This window comes from Mchenga conophoros, linkage group LG7 (assembly GCF_057382185.1).
Source record: "Mchenga conophoros isolate Kocher_MC1m ecotype Shallow Benthic linkage group LG7, M_conophoros_male_GT1.1, whole genome shotgun sequence".
NCBI lineage: Eukaryota > Metazoa > Chordata > Actinopteri > Cichliformes > Cichlidae > Mchenga > Mchenga conophoros.
Window position 1 is genome coordinate 46934720 of NC_140532.1, and position 24240 is coordinate 46958959.

Genomic DNA, 24240 nt, shown 5'->3' on the forward strand with positions numbered 1-24240 from the left:
CAAATCGATAGAATTTTGTATTTAAAAACATTTGGTATGGAGTTGTATTTCTTTTGGGAATTTCTGAGGTCATCCAACTCGCTAGGTGGCGAGCTCCAGTAATTCTGAAAAACTGCGCTCTCCGTTTACTAAATGGCAGCCAATCAAAACAACCGTAGGGCTCGCCTCTGTGCGTATTGCGTAACATCCCGGTTGTGTGTGCGTGATGTCGTCAGCACTGCAGTCTTTACTAGCAGCTGCATAGCCGAAAGATACAGAACGCCCCGCAACAGCGCTGCACTTTTAACCAGCAAAACAGTGAAGTGAAGGTAATGTTTAAAAGCAGAAAAGCCTCGAGAGACTCTTACGACGAGTCGCCTTTCTTACGTTTGAATGCACGCCCTTCAAAGTCAGTACTGTCGGTGAATAACACTACTGTTTATGTGCAGGGCTAAGGGCATTTGTCGTATTGTGGTGAGGCCTGCGATTTACTTTTCCTTTGCAAGTCTGGACTGCAGTGTCAACCTGCTGTAAAACAACAAGTTAGCATTATGTTGGTGTAGGATTTAACCTAGTACTCCCGTTTCTCATTAGCATGACACGGTGTATCTCTTAGCTTGCTGATACACGCCATCACTCACCATATGTTGGGTTTCAGTAGCTCCACGTCATTGAACTGTGTATCTAACCGTTAATGTTGATCTAATCTGCTCTGTTATCTAGAATCTAACTTAAACTTGACCTGGCAAATAAGCGTGGCTGCATCCTGTGTTTATTTTTGAATATCTGTTAGTTTCGTCTGCTTCAGTGTTACAGTGTGGCACAATGTTACAGAACTTTTCATTTCTTCCATTTAAGGTGAGGACCACAATGGCAGCTGCTCTTGACCCAGATCTAATGAGGGAGGTTCTCGAATGCCCCATCTGCCTGGAAACCTACAACCAGGAACAAATGCGACCCAAGCTCCTGCAGTGTGGTCACACAGTGTGCCGGCAGTGTCTGGAGAAGCTGTTGGCCAATACTATCAATGGTGTCCGCTGCCCCTTTTGTAGCAAGGTCTCCCGTATGAGCAGCATCTCCCAGTTGGCTGACAATCTCACTGTGCTCAAGATTCTCGATTGCACTATGTCCTGCAGTGCTGCTGCCGCCGCCCTAATGTGCAAATCCTGCTGCAATCGCCTGCCGCGACAGTACTGCCACGATTGTGCCTCAGTTCTCTGTGAGCTCTGCAAAGGAGATGGCCACCTGCATGAAGGACATTCAGTCCAGCCGATAAGGGTGGCTGCTGAACAGCGTCGTAAGGACCTGGGTTGTAAACTGGAGGCTCTCCGTGATGTTATAGGAGAAATTCAGAAAAAAAAGACAGTAATTGAAAACATTTCCAAGTCCTTGAGACTAAAGTACCGAACAATACAGCAGGACTACACTACAGCTGAGCTACGTCTTCAAGAGGAGCTCAGCAGGTCTCGAAGGACATTCAGGACTTCCATGGCAGAAGTAGAAAAGCTCAACGCGCAGGTCCTGGAGGAGCAGACATATCTTCTTAACATTGCAGAGGTCAAAGTGGTGTCACGCTGTGATTATCTGACAATGCGAGCAAGACAAAGTGACATTGCCTTGCTAAAAGACGATGGCGGAGACAGTGATGATGAGGAACTGGATCTGAGGAGCAGTTTACCCACAACCTTTAAACTGCAACAGCCAGAGCTGATCAGAACAGAGCAGTCTAAACCTCTAGAAGTGGGCCAGCTGACCACAAGAACTTGCACCATCAATACAGATGATGAGGAGAGTGGGTTAGAAATTGCACTTGAAAGTGATGTAGAGGGGGCGGGAGCTACAGGAGGTGAAGTGGTGGCTCCAGTGGATCTTTACCGAGACATTGACATGGTTGCAGCTGTGGAGGAGGCAGTATGTGGTTCGCCAAGCAGCTTTAAATCAAAGTCTATGGATGCAGGAGGAGGATCACCTGGAGCAGCGCGGGCAAGTTCAGGGCCGCCAGTCTGCCAGTTTGTGAAGAAGATGGGCTCTAAGGGAACTCTACCTGGGAGTTTCAATCTGCCTGTCAGCATCTGTGTGACGCCTCAAGGTGAGGTACTGGTGGCTGATCGTGGGAACTTCCGTATCCAGATTTTTAATCGCAAAGGCTTCCAACGTGAAATTCGGCGCAGCGCTAGTAGCATTGACAACTTTGTCCTGAGCTTCCTGGGGGCTGATTTGCCTAACCTCATCCCCTTATCTATTGCTGTGACTGCACAAGGCTTGATTGGTGTCACTGACAACTACGATAACTCAGTTAAAGTTTACACCATGGATGGACACTGTGTGGCCTGCCACAAGAACCAACTGATTAAACCCTGGGGTATTACTGCCATGCCATCAGGCCAGTTTGTGGTGTCAGATGTCGAAGGTGGCAAGCTGTGGTGTATAGCGGTAGACCGCAATGTAGGTGTGGTCAGCTACAACAGACTTTGCTCTGCTGTACGGCCAAAGTTTGTGACATGTGATGCAGCTGGAACGGTTTATTTTACCCAGGGCTTGGCCCTGAACTTTGAGAAACGCCAGAATGAGCCCCACCTGGAGGGTGGCTTTTCCATCGGTTCGGTGGGTACTGATGGCCAGCTTGGCAAACAGCTCAGCCATTTCTTCTCGGAGACGGAAGACTTCCGCTGTATCACTGGCATGTGTGTGGATTCCAATGGAGATTTGCTGGTTACAGACAGTGGCAGGAAAGAAATCCTCCAGTTTCCAAAAGAAGGTGGATACAATATTTTAATCCAGGAAGGGCTGACCTGTCCTGTGGGAGTGGCCACTACCCAGAAAGGACAGCTGCTAGTGCTGGACTGTTGGGACCACTGTGTTAAAGTCTACACATACATTCAGAGGAGGCATTCCTCTACTTCTTAGAAGAACAACAAAGTGTAATTGCCCTTTGTTGTGCAATTGCAAAGTACAGAAGTTTGGAAAAGGAAGAAACATACTCTTATTTAACACTCTTTAATTTAGCTGCAATCCAGTCAGTTCTCACTGTAGCTCTCATTTGGGTTATTAAATCAGTAGTTCAGTCAATTCAATTCAGGTTCAGGTTATAGTCTACTGGGTTTTATCTTGAGTATCTCAAGTTGAATCCGGTTCTTATAATGCAGGGATGTCAAACTCATTTTACATTGTGGGCCACATACACGCACAGCCCACTTTGATCTTAAGTGGGCCAGACTTTCTGATAGTGTTTAATCACACATTTAGTCCCTGAGATATTTCAATAAAAAGAAACAAGTGCAATTTCAAGGATAAATCAGTTTTTCTACACGATATAGAAATGTTGCTTTGGGCTTAAATTGTAAGAAGTAATGTGTAAAAGTACAAAAAAAAATCAAACTAAATTTATTTTCATTAATTGACAGAATGTCTTTTTTTTTCTTTTCTTTTAATGCTGAACCAACTGTAAAAATAGTAGATGGTGAAAAAACAGGAGCTTTCTCTCATTTAATGGTTTACTGGTGTTTATTTACTTTGGTGAAGTATAAACGATCACTGAGGAGGTCAGTAGGAAAAGCTGTAAAACTTGTGAAAATATAGTTAAGTTTAAAATTTATGCCCTCCTTGACAATTTCCAAAGCCATCCAGTGGGCCAGATTTTTGGCGGGCTGATTCTGGCCACTGGGCCTTATATTGGTCTAGTGGATCTGATCATGCAAACTTTTAAGATTAAACACACTGGCATGCTATCTCTTTGGAATAAGCCTAAGATGCAACTGATTTCTAAGCTACTGAGACAGATTTTTTTTTTCTCTTCCTTCCCATTTTATTGGCTGCTGTACTCACCAATCAGCCTGGCCTTCGCTAAACATGTATTTACATTAAATAAAGCATAAGGCTTTGAGCCTGTGAAGCACTTTATCGACACATCACTGTTTTCTTGTGTTAGGTTTAAGTAGCACACACTAACATTGATGTCGCTGAATGCAGCTGGCAGCTTTAATGTTTACTGCACAGTTAGCTCATAGCATAACCAAGTACCAGCATTCATTAAATTGCATTCAGTAACATTCAGGGAACATTAAATTTAAAACATTAAGGTGTGAACTGGAAAGAGTCCAAACTCCAATATTATGTGCTGTGGTGGAACTATTAAACCGTAATAGGGATATTAATGGAATTTGTTTATCTTTTTAATTCATGTTTTAGGAAACTTATGTAGGACTGTAAAGGTGAAAAACAGAACATTACTACATCTTTTAAAGTTCATTTAATGGTAGCCTTGTTAATACAACCAAAAGCACCTTTTATTCGGTTGACCACATTATCATTTTTTCTGTGGGGCTTTGAGAGCACATTATTGTCTTTTGTTGCGGTATTAAAGTTCTGTCCGTCAGTCTTGTATACATCGTGCCCAAACACGAGACACCAGTTGAGAACATTCTGGAGCAGTCGTTAGGCTTTAGTGACAGTGAAGCAACTGTCACTAAAATTCACAGCCTGAGCTGCATACATTTCTCTCTGTACATCTCACATTTGTACATTTTTTGTAATTTTCTTCCAGTGACTTTCCAGCCATGGCCTAACCACAATATCACTGAAATACAGACAGATGTAGCATAAAATTCTGTTATCTGCTTCAGATGATATTCCAGCTGTTTATCTCACTCATAGATTTTACCTCTGTTTTAGCTCTTTGTTTTCCTTTGTTTGGTTTTTGCTTCACCTGGTAGTTTTAGTCTAGTAGGATGAAAAACACAATAGCTTTTTTTTTTCTTACACAGAGCTGTTCCCATTATGAACAAAGCAGAAATGTCCTAAGGGGTAGGATGACCTTTGTAGTTTGGAAAGTGTTTAAAAGTGAAAAGCTCTGAGGGTGTACTCAGAAGTGAGCGTAATGGCTTAGCAAGCTGTGTTGAAGCTTAAAGTCAGAGTTTTCAGTGTCACAAAGGTGACTTTTTTTACCTGGCTTAATCACCGTGGTAACCTATGCTAAACACATAACCTTGTCAGGAGCAATTTATGTTTAGTTTCAAAATCAGCTTGAAGCACCATGTTCTCACTGATTCTTTAATTTATACCATGTGCTAAGTACTGTACAGATTCTTTGCTGGAGTAATGTGTTTCATATATGCAACCTGTTAAGCCGTACCTCACTGAAACCACTGAATGCTGTAAAATTCCAACAGCACAAACTGCATCGTATTGTTACTGGAATTTACATGCATTCAGTTGGTGATGCAGAAAATGTATAGATGTTTTTATGCATGATTCTTATCTGCTGCGTTGCTGGAGCTGCTAGAACACAAAATGGAAAATCAATCAGACCATTTGTCACCAAGAATACGTATTCAATCAGTAAAATGAATTTCACTTTGAGCTGGCAAAAAAACAAAAGAAAGTTCTCTATGTGCTTTAGTGGGCTATGTGACAGCAGCATTTAATGTTTAAATGTATCTGGTTTAAACTTTCAGAGCTCTAATATGCAGACCTTGCATTAGAAATTAACGGCAGCATAAAAACAAATAAATTATCAAGCCAGGTTTAATCATTGCGTGCACTAAATCATCAGATTGTTTTTCACCTATTAACGTCTCTGACTGGAAGAGGTGGCACTCGCGGGGATCGTTTTATGCAGAAGCAGAGTCATATAATACGTGAAAACGCCCCGTTTTGTGTTTGAGCGTGTTCGGAGCCTGAATCAGAAAACCTTTCTTAACAGAAAGTTGATAACCACCATTGTGATACCCATTATCTCCAACTGGGGTTTAATTTTTTGTCATGCCAGCTAATATAAAGAAAGCCTGGCTATGTTGAACTTCCTTTGTAGTATACCCCTGAGTTCTGTTCCCTAAAAAAAGTACCTACAGCTGCATCAAATGCAGTCACGTCTAAAGGATATATACTATACTACCATCGCTAACACTAAACCGCTGCAACACTCATGTCACAGACAAGACAGATTTCTAAAAATACAAATGTTTGCAAACTGTGTTCAAACCTGACATGCTCCATGGCATTGTTTCCTAATGCTTGCCTACTGGTTTCAAAATCTTTGTAGGAATCATAGCTGGCAGGAGCAATTGGAGTAGCACTGCAAGGATAATGATGATTGAAAACTCCAGCATCCTACCCCACACCTGAGTTTGTGAAACCGCGTTGGTTCCCTGTTGCTTTGTATTCTCCAGGTTTTCGTTCAATATTAGATAGCTTGCAACCAGAGTTCTCAGTTGTTGGTAGATAGGACAACAGCCATATGTAATATTTTGCTATTTCATGCACAGTGTCTCCGTTCTGGTCTCCCATCAATTTGTAATTTATTGGTACACCATTTAAATTTATTTAATTTCTGAATTTAATGGTGGTGTGAGAAAGCTGATGCTTTTAGGATAAATAAACAAAAAAAAGTCGTTTTTTGACAATGATTGGCAGGTGGGACGGGGCAGACTGCAGACTCACTCTGTTTTAGCCTTAAAAATATTTTATTTCACAAAGCTGACCTTAACTCTGCACTGGAGCCCTATTAAGCAGCATGAGAATCAAACTGTGTAATAACCAATACATGTTTTTAATATTGCTACATAAGCAAAGAGGAGAAGAAAGTTGAACTGAAGTATCCTATCTAGTCTATCACACTCATATATTTGTGCTGTTACATTTTGGGTGATGTATTTTGGGGCTATGCGTTACCTTAGCACTGATTGATTAAAGACTCTCTCGTCTGCATGTCATCCTTACCATAAATTCTTTTAGTGCTGTACATTAAAGAGATCAATAAAATGTAATTACTGGACATATTCAAGCTGTTTAAAGTAACACAAAAATACATAAAATGCCAGAAAAATCAAGTGTCCTTGTGTCAGTGTGGTAAACATCAAATTATCTCACATTGTCTCATCTTAATATTATTGTTACGTTTTTGAAGAAAGGTTATTTCCTTGCATATTTATTCAGTAACTCTACTAGGTTGTTATATTGCATTGTTTCAATGAACCAAAAACCAGTGACTTTTAAATTATGTTGTTGAAGGCTATGAATTTTACAGTGTGTTGAGCACATTGTAGACATCTCTGTGTCGTCCAATTCCTGTTTGTATTGTTAAGAATCTGAGTGCAATAAACATTTATGAAACGAGCAGATAAAATGTCTGCAGTAGTGTCTTTTTGTGTATTTTAGTTGAACGTGAGTGTGCATAATTTTTCAGTTTCTCTCTGGCTGTTATTAAAAGACATGATTTTAACCTTTTTTGTCAATGTAACTGATTAGCTGATTACTTCATTTACATATACTTAGATGCAGGTAATGGTGGTTGATGAGGACAAAAGTAGTAACACTGACAATTAAGCCATAATACAGGCAATCAACCCTATCAGTGTTTTAAGCTGTCAGAATAATGTGGCAGGATAAAGGGCACTTTATTTCTTACCTAAAATGTTGTACAAGTAAAATCTAGTTAACACTCTACACACAGCTGGAAGTTATGAAACACAAACTTAGTTGGTGCTTCAAGTGCATTGCTGAAGAACATCACATTTTATGGTCTTTATTAAGCATAAATAAAGTCCATAAAGTAAAATGGACATGCTTTTTTGAAAAGTCTCTCATACTTTTGTGACACATATATTTAGATTTGGGTTAACACGTTTTTGGACAATAACACAATTTTCATTTTGCCACTGTATACCAGCACGGGTAATTTTATTCAACATGTGATTGAAATGCAGCTGTAATTTTAGGGGTTTAACAGAAGTACTGCATTAACCATTTTACATAATTATTTATACTTAGTCCCCCACTTTCAGAGGCTGAAAAGTAACTGTTTCTCCATTATTCTTTCATTGAAAATGAAGGAGGTGATCATTAGCCCGAAATCAGAGAAAAACTTTAGGACCAGGACCAGGGCGCCTGACTGCAGCCTCATAGACAATGAGCTATCAGATTAAGATTCGACTATGGAGCCTGAGGGTGTGAATAAAACACAGGAAACAAAAGTAGAGCTCAAATATATATATATTATGTTTGTTATGAGAAGTGTATAGACGGATGTACAAAAGAAATAAAAACATATGCATATATATCACAAACAAAAATAATGTTGACAATACAAAACAGCTTAGTAGGTTCCAAAAGGAGGTGGGATGAGGTGTAGTCCAGTATGTGATTTAGTTTAGTTCCATGGACCTGTGATAGGTCATTGTCAACAATTTGTGATTCAGTCCATAGGTTCACAATTCCTACCGCACCGTAGCGGTGGTCGGGTGGCTCGCCATCTCGCGCTGATCAGGGCAGATCGCGGGAGAACAAAAAAAACCTGACCGTTGAGTCGAGTGTGAGGTAGTGTAAAGATGAATGAATCGGCCGGGTTATTGCACGCTGTCAACTGGCCTGTAGTGCAAAATTTGTCGTGATCTGACAAGTACGCCAACCACAGGGACAACAGCAGCCAGAGGAGCAGGGACATGCAGCTGATTGACCCGGAACTTATACAGGATTCATTCCCGCCACAATAAAGGGACTGGCGGAAGTGGGGTCAGAGGTTACCGTGGTTACACTCTCCCCCCCTAATCTCATGGACGTCCTCGTACATGGACTAGGCTGGCAGCGAATGACTGGTTGGCTGAGGTGTGAAGGCATCGTCTCCTCTTCTTCATCGTCTTGAAGAGCGAAGGAGAAGACAGAACTTAACCCATGCAGGAAGGTCTGAACGCTCTTTAACAGAGGCTTACCAGGCTTGATGTATTGCAGCCGATCAGGAGGATTCCTGGTGCGGGTTGAATGCCTCAAAGGTGGTTCTGCCTCAGGACTGAGAGGCTCTGATTCAGTAGGTGAGTGTTGTGACAAGTTACTTCTGGATGCTTCCGAATCAGAAGACAGACTTTCTTCATCGTGAGAAGTTTCGACAAGATCAACTGGCTCAAAGCCAGCTTCCACGGTTCCGCTAGCAATAACTTGTTCCTCTTCAGCAGGTACAGGTTCCTCTGAGAGGATAGCATTCTCTTCCTCTGTAGCCAATACTACAGGGACATCGGGCTGGTTGATAAGCGGCACAGGTTGCGGAGTATTGGGTAAGTCGATGGTTGTTGTGAAGGTGACAGGTTCAGCAGAGAAGGGAACAGGTAGGTATGAGATTAGTTCCTCTTCGTCATTGTTATCAGCATCATCAGCACGTACAGGAGACACGGGTAAGACAGGCATTTTCCTCTTCTGCTTAGTAAGCATTTCCTTTTCAGGTGGTAAATACCCACAGGGCAGTAGGAGGTCCCGATGTAAAGTTCTCAGGGGCTTGTCTTGGCCTTCGGGTCGAACTGTATACACAGGAAGAGTGCCGGCTTTCTTCACTACAATGTACACAGATGACTCCCATTTATCTGCAAGCTTGTGTTTGCCTCTTAGCCGCACGTTCCTCACAAGAACTCTGTCTCCAACATTCAGCTGTGATGCAGTGACATTTTTATCAAATCTGTTTTTGTTACGTTTCATCACCTTTTCTGAGTTTTCGATGGCCAGCTTGTAACTTTCTTCTAGGTGGGACTTTAGTTTGTCCACATATTGTGTGTGGGATGTTGATCCTTCTTTGGCAAGGGGTAGTCCAAAGGCCAAGTCCACCGGTAAGCGAGGTTGGCGGCCAAACATAAGCTCATATGGTGAAAAACCTGTAACATCGTTTCTTGTGCAATTGTATGCATGCACCAGGGGTTTTACAAAATCTTTCCAATGGGATTTCTGTTGAGCTGTGAGTGTTCCTAGCATATCCAGTAATGTTCGGTTAAACCGTTCAACAGGATTGCCTCTTGGATGGTATGGAGTGGTTCTTATTTTGTGGATCCCAGCCATTTCACAAAGCTCTCGGATGATTCTGGATTCAAAGTCAGGGCCTTGGTCACTGTGCAAACGTTCTGGGATACCATAATGCACAAGAAAGTTGTCCCATAAACATTTGGCAACAGTCCTGGCTTTCTGGTTTGGTGTTGGCACAGCAATGGCATATTTTGTGAAATGGTCAGTTATGACAAGTATGTCTTTGACTCCACGATCTGGTTCCACAGAGAGAAAATCCATGCACACCAGTTCCATGGGATGAGAGGTTTTGATATTGACCAGAGGTGCGGCTCGTTCAGATGGGGATTTGCGTCTCACGCATCTTTCGCACTGTCTTATTTTATTGACCACATCACTTGTCATCTTAGGCCAATAAAACCGGGAACGGACCAAGTCCAGCGTTCTGTCAATTCCCATGTGACCCATTTGATCATGTAGGTGGTTAAGTACAACTGGTCGATATTCCTCAGGTAGCACTAGCTGGTATGCGAAGTCACTTCCCACTTGTCTCTTTCTGACGAGAAGGGTGTTATGGAGCTCCAGTTTATTTACTTCTCGCAGTAATAGAGGTAGATCGGGAAGTTCTTCCCTCAGGAATGGCGGTGGTGACTCGCCTCGTTCAACCTGAGCTATGACATGCCGGATGACAGGGTCAAGGCGTTGTTTGGCTGCAAGGTCAGCTGTTGAGATTTGGGGGAGTACCATGGAGGTGAACTGGATGTCGTCCGTGAAACTGTCAGGCAGACTGTTGACATTGACAGACATGGATAACACCAGAGCAAGATCAGGATCCGTGCTTGAACTGTACATCAGATGACGGTCACAAACTGCTTTGATGGTATGCTGGTCAATAGAGACATAATCTGGTTCATTGAGATGTTGCCATGCAAATCTCCAGATTCGCTCACGTTCTTTCTGTGACAGAGGATCATCAGACAGTTCACCATGAGGTCGGCGAGACAAACCATCAGCATCCGAGTTCTGCTTTCCTGCTCTGTAGATTAATTTGAAGGTGAAAGTGGACAAAGCTGAAAGCCATCTGTAACCGGTAGCGTCAAGTTTTGCTGATGATAAGAGGTATGTTAATGGGTTGCTGTCTGTCACAACTGTAAACTGAGCACCATAAAGGTAGTCGTGGAATTTTTCAGTCACCGCCCACTTCAAAGCAAGAAACTCCAATTTGTGGGCGGGATACTTTGACTCACTCCGGGAAAGACCTCTGCTGGCATATGCTACAGCTCTGTTTTTTCCATCCTGCTCTTGATACAGCACCGCACCAAGACCTGTGGCACTGGCATCAGTGTGGAGTGTGTATGGTTTCTGGGGATCAGCAAACGCCAGAACTGGGGCAGAAGTGAGTTTGTCAATAATGGACTCAAAAGCTTGTTGACACAATTGCGTCCATCGTCCTCCAAATGGCTCTTTGGGGTTGAGGTAATTCTCTGGCTTTACAGTTCGTCTCAGTTTCCTCTGAGAAGGTGGATAACCAGCAGTGAGTTCATGTAACGGCTTGACAATGGCCGAATATCCCTGGACAAAACGTCTGTAGTACCCAGCAAAACCAAGGAAAGATCTTAATTCCTTCAAGTTTTTTGGCACTGGCCAAGAAGTGAGTGTGGAAATCTTGTCCAGATCAGTTTCAACACCAGCCTGGGACACTACATGGCCCAGATACTTCACCGATGTCTGGAAGAACATGCATTTCTCAAGTGAAAGCTTCAAGCCAAAATCTTTGAGTCTGGTGAGAACTTTCATCAGGCGAGCTTCATGTTCCTCAAGAGTTGGTGCAAAGACAATGAGATCGTCAATGAAAACCAAGACTTCTTTTAGATTTAATTCTCCCATGCATTTTTCCATCAGCCGTTGGAAAGTGCTTGGTGCGTTGGTAATCCCTTGTGGCATCCGATTAAATTCCCAAAATCCTACTGGGCAGACAAAGGCAGTCTTTGCCTTATCCTTCTCCTCCATTTCGATTTGGTAGTAACCCGACTTGAGGTCTAGCACCGTGAACCACTTTGATCCTGCAAGTGCGGAGAAGGTGTCTTCCAGTTTAGGCAGAGCATAAGCATCTTTGATTGTTTGCAGATTGAGTTTGCGGTAGTCAATACAAAATGGCCTGTATGGCCTGTATTTATATAGCGCTTTTCTAGTCCCTAAGGACCCCAAAGCGCTTTACATATCCAGGCATCCACCCATTCACGCACACATTCACACACTGGTGATGGTAAGCTACATTGTAGCCACAGCCACCCTGGGGCGCACTGACAGAGGCGAGGCTGCCGGACACTGGCGCCACCGGGCCCTCTGACCACCACCAGTAGGCAACGGGTGAAGTGTCTTGCCCAAGGACACAACGACAGAGACTGTCCAAGCCGGGGCTCGAACCGGCAACCTTCCGATTACAAGGCGAACGCCCAACTCTTGAGCCACGATCGCCCGTATACTGCCGTTCTTTTTGCGTGCAACCACAATTGGAGAGGCAAATGGTGAGTCAGATTCTCTGATAACGCCAGAGTCAAGAAGTTCTTGCAGGTGCTTCCTGACAGCATCAAGATCTTGAGGGTGAATTGGTCGTGGTCTTTGCTTGAAAGGAGTTGGATCGGACAATTTGATTTGGTGTTTAACTTTGTTGGTCCTGCCGAAATCCAGATCGTGTTTGGCAAATACTTCAGGAATAGTGTTGAGTTTTTGAACAATGCGTTCTTTCCAGTCTGGAGTTAAGGGGGAATCTCCAAAGTTATATGGTGGTTGAGATGGAGGTAACGACTCTATAGACTGGTCTGAATACTGGGTGGGTTGCTCTTTGGAAATGACCTCTTGGAAGGCGCTGATTTCTGCAATAATAGCTCGAGCTGGAATGTGGATTTCATGGTCGGACTCATTACTCACTACAACAGGCAGAGAATATGGCCGACGTTTAGGTAAGTCCACAAGGCAGGTTTTTACTAGGAGTCCACCAGGCAGAGAACTGGAGGTGGGGTGTTCCAGAATAACTGCTTTCTCACCTTGGAATAGCCTTGTGACCAGGCATCCCTCAAGGACAGTGGTTTGGCCGGCAGAAATCGTATGCGGTTGGTCTGACTTTAAGATTACAGGAGCATACTGGTCATTTGAATTCTGGATGTGGCGACACTGGAGGATTTTATAAACTGCAATGTAACCGGAACCAGATGGCAGGAATGACTGCTCAGAGAGGGTATCACAGTGTTTGCTGTACGCAACGTCAAGAGTGTTGGTACCAACAAGTATCATTGGGGGTGATTGCTGGACGTCAGGCACGACAAGCGCAAGTGTATCAACATTAATGGATGAACCAAGAAAATTAGCTGGGAACGTCATGTTAATCTCAATGTATCCCAGGTAAGGTACGGCTTGTCCATTTGCTCCTTCTACTTCCAACAGATCATCCAGTGGTTTGATTGGATGGTCTGAAAGGTAAGTATTATAGAAAGAAAAAGGAATCGTAGTAACCTGAGAGCCAGAATCAAGAAGACAGTTGAAATGGTTGCCTTTGATTTGAATTTGGCCTGTGCTTTTGGTCCCCACAAGCCCTTTTGGCAACAATGGAAATTTGTTGTGGTTTCTGGGACTGTTCGTGCATGCAGCTCCTGTGTGTCCCACCACAGAAACTCCTTCTAGTTTAAAGATGAAGTATTTCTAGCGTCCCACTCTTGCTGTTTTTTTCTTAATTGGCTCTTTTTCTGTTCAACAAGACTGGAGTTTGCTCTGTTGTTGCAGGTGGAAGAAACATGGCCATCTTCTCCACAGTTAAAACAGTACCATGGCTTGGGTCTGGTATTTGACTGAGGTGAAGAATGACTGGATTTGGTTTGTCGTGGCTTAAACTTTGACTCGGTTGGACGTTTTTGGGACAAAAGTTGGGACATTTGCTGTTGGAGGGTTTGGAGTTGTTTTTTCATTTCTTTTAGCTCTTCATTGGCTGTAGAGTGCCCACAAGAACAAGTACTTTGGGATTGGATGTTAGCTTTTTGTTTTGATGAACCGATGTATGTCTTCATAAGTGACTCCTTAGCAATTTGTCTGTCTTCTTCTGTCCGTAACGACAACAGCAAGTCAGAGAAAGGTGGTGGGTTGTCCTTTTGCTGTTCTAATTGTAGTTTGGTTAGTATAGTGTTATCCCAACACCCACGACAAAACTGCTTCAGCAGATGCTTATTCATGTCAGCAGCTGCAAGTCCTCCTTGCTTTACAACAGTGCTGAGGGTTAGCTGCAATCTTTGGAGGTAAGCGGATGGTCGTTCACCTGGATTTTGAAGAATATTTAAGTATTGAGCATACAATTCTTCACCATCTTGAACTGTTCCAAAAGCGGAGTCAAGTACACTTAGTATGACTGAAGGCAATGTGTTGGGACTTAGACCTTTAACCAAATCAGCAGCAGGTGACAACAGGCTCTCTATAATACGCCTGGCGACGTATAGAGCTGACACACTGGGGTCGGCAAGCAGTAGATCAATTTGGGAACGCCATGATTCAAAATCTGCTTCACTACTTGGCTTAGGAATCCTTCCTGAAAAAGCACGGAGACGTAGTGAAGTTGTGGTGCTTATGTCTGGGTTTCGGACCACATGCTCAACAACAACCCTTTGTATTTGTGGTGGGTTGAGATCAGGGGCTGTGAGTGATACTCTTGGAGTTGGTCCAGTCTGGCTTTGACGAGGTCGTGCCCCCTGCTGGTCAGTGGAAACCTGTCTGGCAGGAGGTGAAGACAATTGCTGCCGCTCCAGTTCCCTTTCTTCTTCCTCTACACCAATGTCCTCATCTACTCCATTTTCCTCATCATATTCAACTTTTCCATCATCACCTGCTCCTGCTTCGTGCAAATGTTGACCAATCTGCCTCATTACTGTCTTCAAGACATCTTCAAACCGGTGCCCGCTGCGATCAGCAATATGCTTGAGCTCTTTGAGGTAATTGGGAGGGGGACTGCTGCTGTCCTCCGTGGCGGCGTACTCACAGGCCAAAGCTGTGACGCGGAAAACAAGGTCGGCAACACTTTTAGAACAGTGGGTGTATGGCAGAAACGGCTCTAGAGTTGTAAAAGCAGTGGTATCTACAAACTCAGCGATCAGGTTTTTGAAGAAAGTACTTGCGGGATCATTTACGTAAAAATGACGGCTAAGATTCCCATAAGTACGCAAGTAGTCAAGAATTTCATTATCAGATTTTGTGTTAGACACACCGGAGATCATCACAGACTGTGATATATTTATGCCAGAAAGTGCAACTGAATCCATTTTTGATTTTATGTTCAGCAAAAGCGAAGTAAATAAGTAAAGAAAATTGTACGTAAGACCCCAAAATATTCACACACAAAGGCTCCTGGCTGGTTCGCCACTTGTAACGCGGTTAAAGGACCAGGGCGCCTGACTGCAGCCTCATAGACAATGAGCTATCAGATTAAGATTCGACTATGGAGCCTGAGGGTGTGAATAAAACACAGGAAACAAAAGTAGAGCTCAAATATATATATATTATGTTTGTTATGAGAAGTGTATAGACGGATGTACAAAAGAAATAAAAACATATGCATATATATCACAAACAAAAATAATGTTGACAATACAAAACAGCTTAGTAGGTTCCAAAAGGAGGTGGGATGAGGTGTAGTCCAGTATGTGATTTAGTTTAGTTCCATGGACCTGTGATAGGTCATTGTCAACAATTTGTGATTCAGTCCATAGGTTCACAATTCCTACCGCACCGTAGCGGTGGTCGGGTGGCTCGCCATCTCGCGCTGATCAGGGCAGATCGCGGGAGAACAAAAAAAACCTGACCGTTGAGTCGAGTGTGAGGTAGTGTAAAGATGAATGAATCGGCCGGGTTATTGCACGCTGTCAACTGGCCTGTAGTGCAAAATTTGTCGTGATCTGACAAGTACGCCAACCACAGGGACAACAGCAGCCAGAGGAGCAGGGACATGCAGCTGATTGACCCGGAACTTATACAGGATTCATTCCCGCCACAATAAAGGGACTGGCGGAAGTGGGGTCAGAGGTTACCGTGGTTACATAACTGATTAGCTGATTACTTCATTTACATATACTTAGATGCAGGTAATGGTGGTTGATGAGGACAAAAGTAGTAACACTGACAATTAAGCCATAATACAGGCAATCAACCCTATCAGTGTTTTAAGCTGTCAGAATAATGTGGCAGGATAAAGGGCACTTTATTTCTTACCTAAAATGTTGTACAAGTAAAATCTAGTTAACACTCTACACACAGCTGGAAGTTATGAAACACAAACTTAGTTGGTGCTTCAAGTGCATTGCTGAAGAACATCACATTTTATGGTCTTTATTAAGCATAAATAAAGTCCATAAAGTAAAATGGACATGCTTTTTTGAAAAGTCTCTCATACTTTTGTGACACATATATTTAGATTTGGGTTAACACGTTTTTGGACAATAACACAATTTTCATTTTGCCACTGTATACCAGCACGGGTAATTTTATTCAACATGTGATTGAAATGCAGCTGTAATTTTAGGGGTTTAACAGAAGTACTGCATTAACCATTTTACATAATTATTTATACTTAGTCCCCCACTTTCAGAGGCTGAAAAGTAACTGTTTCTCCATTATTCTTTCATTGAAAATGAAGGAGGTGATCATTAGCCCGAAATCAGAGAAAAACTTTAGGAGTGGCCAGATCAGTCTGGTGCATTTATAAAAGAAGGATTGCACTGGTCAGCTCAGCAACACAAGGGCCCGAAAGACCTTTTGGTGACGTGAAATCAGCTGAAATCGATGATCATAATTACTTTCCTTGGTTGAGAAAAAAAAAACCCTTCACAAAATCTAATCATGTCACAAACACCCTTGAGAAGTAAAGGTAGCATTATCAAAGTCTACAATCAAGAAACACCTTTATAAATGGCAATACAGAGAATGTATAAAAACATACAAATCATTGGTTATAATCATGAACAGGAAGGCCCAAAAAGGCGCTTCTCAGTTCTGATGAAACAGAATAATGAAACCAAGATTATCTTGTACCAGAACAATAGGACAGAAAAGCATGGAGAGCGAGCGAAACATCTCATGATCTGATGACCATAAAATATCTGTGAAACGTGGTGGAGGCAGAGCTGTAGAATAGGCCTGTATGGCTGCCAGTGGAACAGGGTCATTCCACTGGCAGCCATATTGATGATATGACTCCTGATGGAAGTAGCAGGATGAACTGTTAAGTAATTATTGATCCCGTGTTGAATTTGTAAGTTTGCTCTCTTATAAAAAAGTGAAAAGTCTCGAATGTTTTATGCTAATTTCATTTTAATGGAGAGAGATTAACCAACAATCTGGAAAATATAACTTACATAAAAGTTAGAAATTTATCTGTGTCACTGAGCATTTGATCTTCAAGAAAAACATTACTTAGTGCTTGTTGGAGAAATCCTTGTTGACCAGCACAGCAGTAAGACATTTCTTGTAGTTGGTCATGAGGTTTTCACACATCTTAGGAGGGAATTTTCATTGTTCTTTACAGAAACTCTCTAAATCAGGGGTGTTAAATATGAGGCCCAAAATCGGCCCAGAAAAGATTTGCTGCCAAGTGGGCTGCCCCACGAAGAAAGTGTAAACGAGTGCATTTATTTTTTTCCTATTGATAGACCCCCACTCCCCAATGCCATCCATAATACACAAAGTACAAAGACATTTTCTGTGAATTAATGAAAACTTTATATTCTAAATTTATAATTAAAGGACAGTGAGCAATTACCTGCCAGAACCTTTTTTCTGTAATTATACACATTGATCATATCACTGGCCCACTTCTCATCAGCTGTATGCAGCCTATGATGTTTGACATCGAGTTTGACGTGTCTACTCTAAATCCTTGAGGTTTCGTGGCTTAGTAAGTTGAAGTTCCCTCCACAGACTTTCTACAGGACTAAATGCTGGCCACTGGCTAGCCCACTCTATGAAGTTATGTGCTTCTTCTTTAGCCACTCTTTTGTTGCCTTAGTGGTTTGTTTTGGGTTGGAAGCCCGATCCACGACCCGTTTTCAGTGTTCTGGTAGAAGTAAAGATGTTCTCATCCAAGACTGTGTTCTTTGGGCCTTTTGTCTTCCTCCAAACAAGCTGGGTCAAGCTGATGCCAAAGAGCTTGATTTTGGTTTCATCTGTCCACACCGCTGGTGAACTTAAGATGGACCTGTACTTGTGCCTTCTTAAGTATGGGATCTTGCAAGTGGTGCAAGATTTTAGTCCATTGAGGCATAGTATGTTACCAGTCGTGTTCTTGTGAAATGATCTGATCTGTTGATATTCTGTCTCCATTAAAATGAAACTAACATAAAAACGAGAGACTGTTCATTTCTTTGTAAGTGAGCAAACTTAAAAATTCAGCAGGGGGCCACTGATACTCTCTGTTATATTGATACTCCCTCCTAAATACTCTCTGTCCTGATTAAGACAAATGCTGGAAGCTGATCGGACAGCAGTTCATGACCAGTTAATAACCCAAATAATACTGCAAAAACAACCCAAGAGATTTTCAAGGCAAGAAATATTGGGATATAAAATGTATAAAAATGGCTCTAATTCCTGAACAGTTAATGCAATACTTTTATTAAACCCATTTGAATTAAAGCTGCAAGCCTCCACTTCAATCACATCTTGGCTGTTTGATTTAAAATCCACTTTAATAGTGTACAGAGGAAAAATTATTTCACTGTCCAAATGCTTATGGACTTTTCTACTATAAACGTTGCTAGAATTGAAAAAAAAAAACACTATCTTGTTATATTGCTCTTTGTAAGGGGGAGGGGGGGATGTTCAGCAGTCGACCTCTCTGACCCATAATTCTGTCTTCTTTTTATTTTTAGAGCCAATAAACCTCACTGATCACCCAAACTAAATATCACTATTTGGGATCACTAAAAAGGTTAACAAGAACACAGTTAAAAAACAACAGCACTGCAAATGCCAGATGATGGATGCTTTTAAATTAACACGGTTATCTTGAATTCAAGTAATTTAACCGAAGGCTGAATTAATTAAGGATGGGCTCTTTATACACAAGTTAAGTTTCTATATTCAGATAAAGTTTAGACCCATGTTTCTGTTAACACTAGGGCTTAGTTTAACTCTGTTCACACCACAGGTTCACCCTTTATTAAAACATGGTGTCCTTTTTGTAACTATAAGTTATCTAAATGATCCCTGTGTTGTATATGAGGCAGGCATTTTCATATATTACTCCAGAATTCAGCAATCAGATATTTTGGGCTTTAATTGCTAACTGTTAGCATACTCACCTTTCTGGTACTGCAGCCAGAGCTGCTGCTGGGCCTTCTTGCTGGGGAAGTAAATGCTGCAGCTGAGCTCAGAGCCATACAGGGCTTCAGACACATAATGGCTGCCATATTGCTGAAGAAAAGCCAGCAGCTCGTCACGTGTGCTCTCTGTTGACAGTGTCTTCAGCACCTTAGAAAAGCCTAAAAAGCCAAGGACGAGATGAGTGAATTCTTGTCCAAATAGGTGAAAAGGATAGACTGGCCAGTCACAATATTAAAACTACCTGCCTAACATTGTATAGGTCCTTTTTGCGCAACCAAAGGAAGTCTGACCTGTCAAAGCATTAACTCTAAAAGGCCTTTAAAGGGGCTCTGAGGTACGACACACAAAGCAGATCCTTTAAGCCCTGTAAGCTGTGAGGTGCAAGGTTGGGTTTTTTTCAGCACAAACCACATATGCTTTTAAAGCTCATGGCATTGTTACCTATTATAGGAACTACACAGTTGCAGAGAAGGGGCTGCATGGATTGCAACAACGCCTGGTGAGTGCTGCATGTCAAAGTAACATCCACATAATTGCCAGACCCAGAACACTGGCCAGAGCATCATTCTACCTGCCTCAGCTTGCTTTCCTGCTGTAGTGCATCTTGCTGCCATCTGTTCCCCACGCAAACAACGTGGGCACACACACACACACACACACACACTCACTCCTCTGTCTACATGGACACCCCAGGCTACTGCCACTGCTCCATTGTTCAGTTCTAACACTCACATGTCCATTGTAGACACTTCAGCTGTAGACATTCTGAGCAGCCCGTGAGTATGCAGCCACACAAGCAGCAACCTTCACTGCAATGTGTTTTATGACACTTTTCTGTCATAGCCAGCATTAAGGTTTGCAGCAATTTGCGGACTCAGACCACACAGGATAGCCTTCACTCATCTCACATATTAATGAACCTTAGGCTGGTTCACTGGTTGTCCTTCCTTTAAACAATGCAAGTGGGAAACACATGAGCCATGTTGTACATCCTCTGATCTGATGGTCTAGCTATCACAATTTAGTCCATGTCAACTTGCTCTGATTCTTACAATTGGCCATTTCTTTCCAAAAAATCTATGTTAAAACATTTTTTCTACTTGATGGCTAATATATCCCCCCATGTGACAGGTTCTATTAAAAATATAAAATATAATAAATATAAATATTTATTTCCAAATAACAACCTCAAAAGATATCTCAACTAATAGCTAGGTGATAGCATTGAAAACATGCTCTTATTCATCAGTTTCTTATATTCTGATGGCGGGTGATCAGAGTTTTATTATTCAGACACTGACCTGTAGCTAGGGTAATAGAGCTGAGTTTGACTTTGTACAGATTGCTGCGCACTCTCCACTGCTGAACCATAGGGTACCCAACAGCCTCGCTGAACTGGGCATCCCCTAAGGAAAAAAAATGTGAACAAACTGGTGAATTTAAGACAAAAAGATATCAAAAGGTTTACAGCTACAACAAATTTAAAACTAATTATAATTTTCAGAATTATGAAGACATACTGAAATTCAAAACAAATGAACAAATTAAATCTATCATTTCATTTGTACAGTTTATTGCACAACCATTGTTATCCATTACTGTCTTAACACCATTTATTATCCCAGCCCATATCCCAGCTGCTCCTGGATCAATGGTGATATATAGAGCAGCTTGAACTCCAATTGGATTGCTGACATTAGAAGTGGGAGCAATCTTGCCTTTCCCTGCAATTCAATTACCAAACTTTCACTTCAGTCTAGAACTAAATAGCCTCAAAAGTGAAGAGCAAGGGGGGAAAACAATAAACTGCTTACGGGAACCTTGATCCTGTGCCTTTGAAAGGCGTTTTACACCTGAGACATTCATGCACAGTGAAAAAGGGTAATTTTAGTTTGTGTGCATCTGTCCAATTGTTGTGAAAGCAGAACCCTCAGTGAAATATCTCAGGGGTCACTTTGGACCAAGTGCCAATTTAGCTAATGGAAGGATTAGGGAGCAGAGGTTCAAGACCAACATTTAAGTGAATCAGTCCCCCACAGAATAGGGTTGAAAATTAAATAAATACATAAATAAACAATATACACATTTTATAAACCCATATATTTAAATAGTGTTTATATATAGTTAGTGTGTTTTGGGGCATCTATATGTGTAATTTGCTCTGTATGTGCTCACATTTTAAGATATATAGGGGTATTGGCCTAGGGGTATAAAAGAGGATTTTGTGATCAAACCACACCTTCTTATATAATATTAGATGATCTTGTGCCCTGGATTTCACAAAACAGACGCAAATACAAAAGAATAATCTACATACTGAGATTTGTGGATTTGAATATTTCAATATAAATCTTTTGTATCTTCTTGATCCTGGGCCTTTCAAATAAGAAATTGTTGTGTGGGTGCTATATATTTTTTTAACTTTCTCAAGCAACAGGCTAAAATGGGATAACAGAAAGCTATTCCTAGCAAAAAGTGCAATAAATCCAATGCCTTTAAAAGAAAAGAGAGACACGAGAAGAAAACATATTCCCAAACTTCCTCAAATGTTCTCACCTGTGAGTAGCTGCAAGTTGGGCAGGGGCTCTGACAAGACTCCTCGACACTGTTCCTCTACCGGTAAAGGAATAACCATGAGACCATCAGCAAGCTGAGGAAAGTCCTTAATAAAATTATTGTCCCTGAGAAAGAAAAAGAAAGACAGAAAGAAAGAAACTTTAAGTATCTAAAGGAATCTAAAGGTTATGTTTAACAGTCAAGGAAGCAGCTGAACCTCATGAAAACTGACTGCAGCTCAAAGCATCTGCAATCCTGGCATGTTCCAGTACCTTGTCCAGCTGCTAGTGTCCTATATCATTCAGCGATTGGGATTTGGGGATTTACTGTCTCGTGAGTTTCTTCCATGATAATATTTTATGTGCTTTTGGAAAAGGAGTTCTCTCCTCTCCTCCTCTATGCACAGGTAAAAATAAAGGTGTTCAGCTCATCGGTTCCTTATCTTAGATGTGATCAAAAAGTTCTGGGAATAGGGCCATAAAAATCAAAAACCCTTAAAGGATTTAAATTTGGCTTATCTCCAGTACAAGGTCATATTTTTTCTGCATGTCCAGACAGTTTCCAGTGCGCCTTTTATCTTTAGAGCTCTCCTGGGAAGCCCCTACATTGGAGGACATCAAGCACATTTTCCAGACACACAAGTAACAGAGGACACAGTGGGACTTCCACAGAGATTTTAAAAATACCAGCTGCACTGAAAATAGTCCAAAGACGATGAGCTTAAACAGGAGGGTGGCCAAATATAAATCAGGTAAGGTTTTTGAATTTTTATGGACTTGTCCCCGTTAACTTTTTCATCTATTTTTTTGTGCACTGTACGTCATAGTGAAATGTTTAAACTATAAATGTAACAAGAATCTTTTTGCTTCTTTTTTTTTTTTTTTTTTTAAATCTCAGTAATCTCTTTCACCTGTGAGTAGAGGAAATTCCTAGAAGGCCCTGCAAACAACAACAGAATGGGTGCAAAAGCAAAATATACGTGCAAATACAACATGTGAATGCATGACGCTTAGAGGCGCAGTAAAAGCCACAGTTGTGTCCACCACCTCGAGGGCAAAACAAAGAGCAGCAGGCGAAGGTAACAACATAAAAAGCTTTTTCTCATTTTTGGTGAAGATGATAAGTACATGAAAAAAAATGATAATAACAACTGTCAATAGTACAGAAAGCCACTGAGGTCATAAATCATCTCATTCTCCCTGCTGTTCGACACTTTAATAACGCCAGCTGGCGTTTAAAAATACCATTTAAAATGGCATTTGGCATTTATAAACACCATTCGATGTTTTAATATCACCAGCTGCCATGTATAAACGCCATTCTTGCCATTTGATATTACCGGCTGCTGTTAATAAACGCTGTTGCAAACAGCACTGGAGGACATACAAACACCTCTGTGCCAAGAGAGCAAACGTTAATAATATAATGCCAAAGCTGCTCGAAATTCGAGGCTAGCTAACATACGGTCCAAAGATGTGTCTGTCACGCTTTATCTTAAGGCCCAGACACAAAATTAATGTTTGGAATTGGTTTTTACTGGATGGCATTTTAAAATGTGACATGTTTCAAATAGTTTTGGCAAAGGAGGTTTAGTGTCTTACAGCAAGTTTCCTAGGCAGGTCTCTTTCGGTACAATTTTGCGTAGAGTCTGATAAAGTAACTCTAAGGTGTGACACAAATACTGAGGTTGAAAAAAAAAACCCCACGTAGACATAAGTACCAAAGACATGAGACAAGATGATTTCTGATTTTATGGCACTGAAACTGAAAATTCTGCCTCCAGTTCAAGTTTATGTTGACTTAATTAACTAACTTCTACTACTGCATAGTGGTTGCTAAACTTTAGAAAAGTAGAGAGCCAGCCTACATCCAAATACCCCCATCAGAAAACCTCTTGCTTTCTGTGGGGTTTGCAGTGCAAGACTGCCTACTGGCAATATTATTATTTGAAGAGCATAAAATGTGGAACTGCAAGGAGAATTAGATGAATTATGACCTTAAACAGTGACGTTTGTGGGTCGGAGGTTAGAAGATAAAGAACCACACACTATTCTATAGGGACAGGCAACAAAAAACATCCATAAATGCACACATTTTCAAAAACCTTTTTCCATTTTCATTGATCTGCTGATCTGCACCTCTATGATATTTTTCAATGGAAAAAAAAAATACTTGGGAAAAAATATCATTAAGCCTACATGTAGAGATATAAAACAGAAAATGCTGTGATGCATTTCTTTCAGTAGCTAGGCCATTGTGGTAGAACTGGAGGAGCCTTGGTTCATTTACTGTCAAAAAGATGGGTTGTCTTACTGCATCCTGAAAGCATGGAAGGCTGCAGCAACTTATTTCCTATAATCCACTTTTATAGGACCAAAACTCAGAGCTCAGACCTTGTGTGATAGAAACCCTAGGGCTTGGCTTGAATATTCTTGATATAAATTTTTTATCTTGCTTCTCTCTTTCTGTCCTACTCCTTTCTTTGTCTAATCACAAAGCCTGTTAGATGCAATCACTGCGAAAATGGAGGGGTGGAAGGAACAACTCAAGGGCAGAAAATGAGAACAAAGAGAGACAGAAGAGGTGTAAAGACTA

At 41.6% G+C, this 24240-nt stretch overlaps 2 protein-coding genes across 2 annotated transcripts in view; one reads left to right on the forward strand and one right to left on the reverse strand.

The window, feature by feature from the left end:
* astn2 (astrotactin 2) overlaps nucleotides 1–24240 on the reverse strand; it is a 303910-nt gene that overhangs the window by 67297 nt on the left and 212373 nt on the right. Inside the window, exons 14-16 of the mRNA XM_085279739.1 lie at nucleotides 21646–21770; nucleotides 20391–20495; nucleotides 19068–19247 (exon numbers count right to left, since the gene is read on the reverse strand). Coding sequence (XP_085135865.1) covers nucleotides 19068–19247; nucleotides 20391–20495; nucleotides 21646–21770 — 410 coding nt within the window. The remainder of the gene's footprint in view (nucleotides 1–19067; nucleotides 19248–20390; nucleotides 20496–21645; nucleotides 21771–24240) is intronic.
* trim32 (tripartite motif containing 32) lies at nucleotides 201–7102 on the forward strand. The gene is made up of 2 exons (XM_085279740.1): nucleotides 201–308; nucleotides 838–7102. The coding sequence occupies exon 2, from the start codon at nucleotides 850–852 to the stop codon at nucleotides 2884–2886; it is 2037 nt and encodes a 678-aa protein (XP_085135866.1). The 5' UTR covers nucleotides 201–308; nucleotides 838–849; the 3' UTR covers nucleotides 2887–7102.

What these genes read in the sequence shown, in the direction of transcription:
- trim32 (XM_085279740.1), top strand. Translation starts at nt 850, where the DNA reads ATGGCAGCTGCTCTTGACCCAGATCTAATGAGGGAGGTTCTCGAATGC.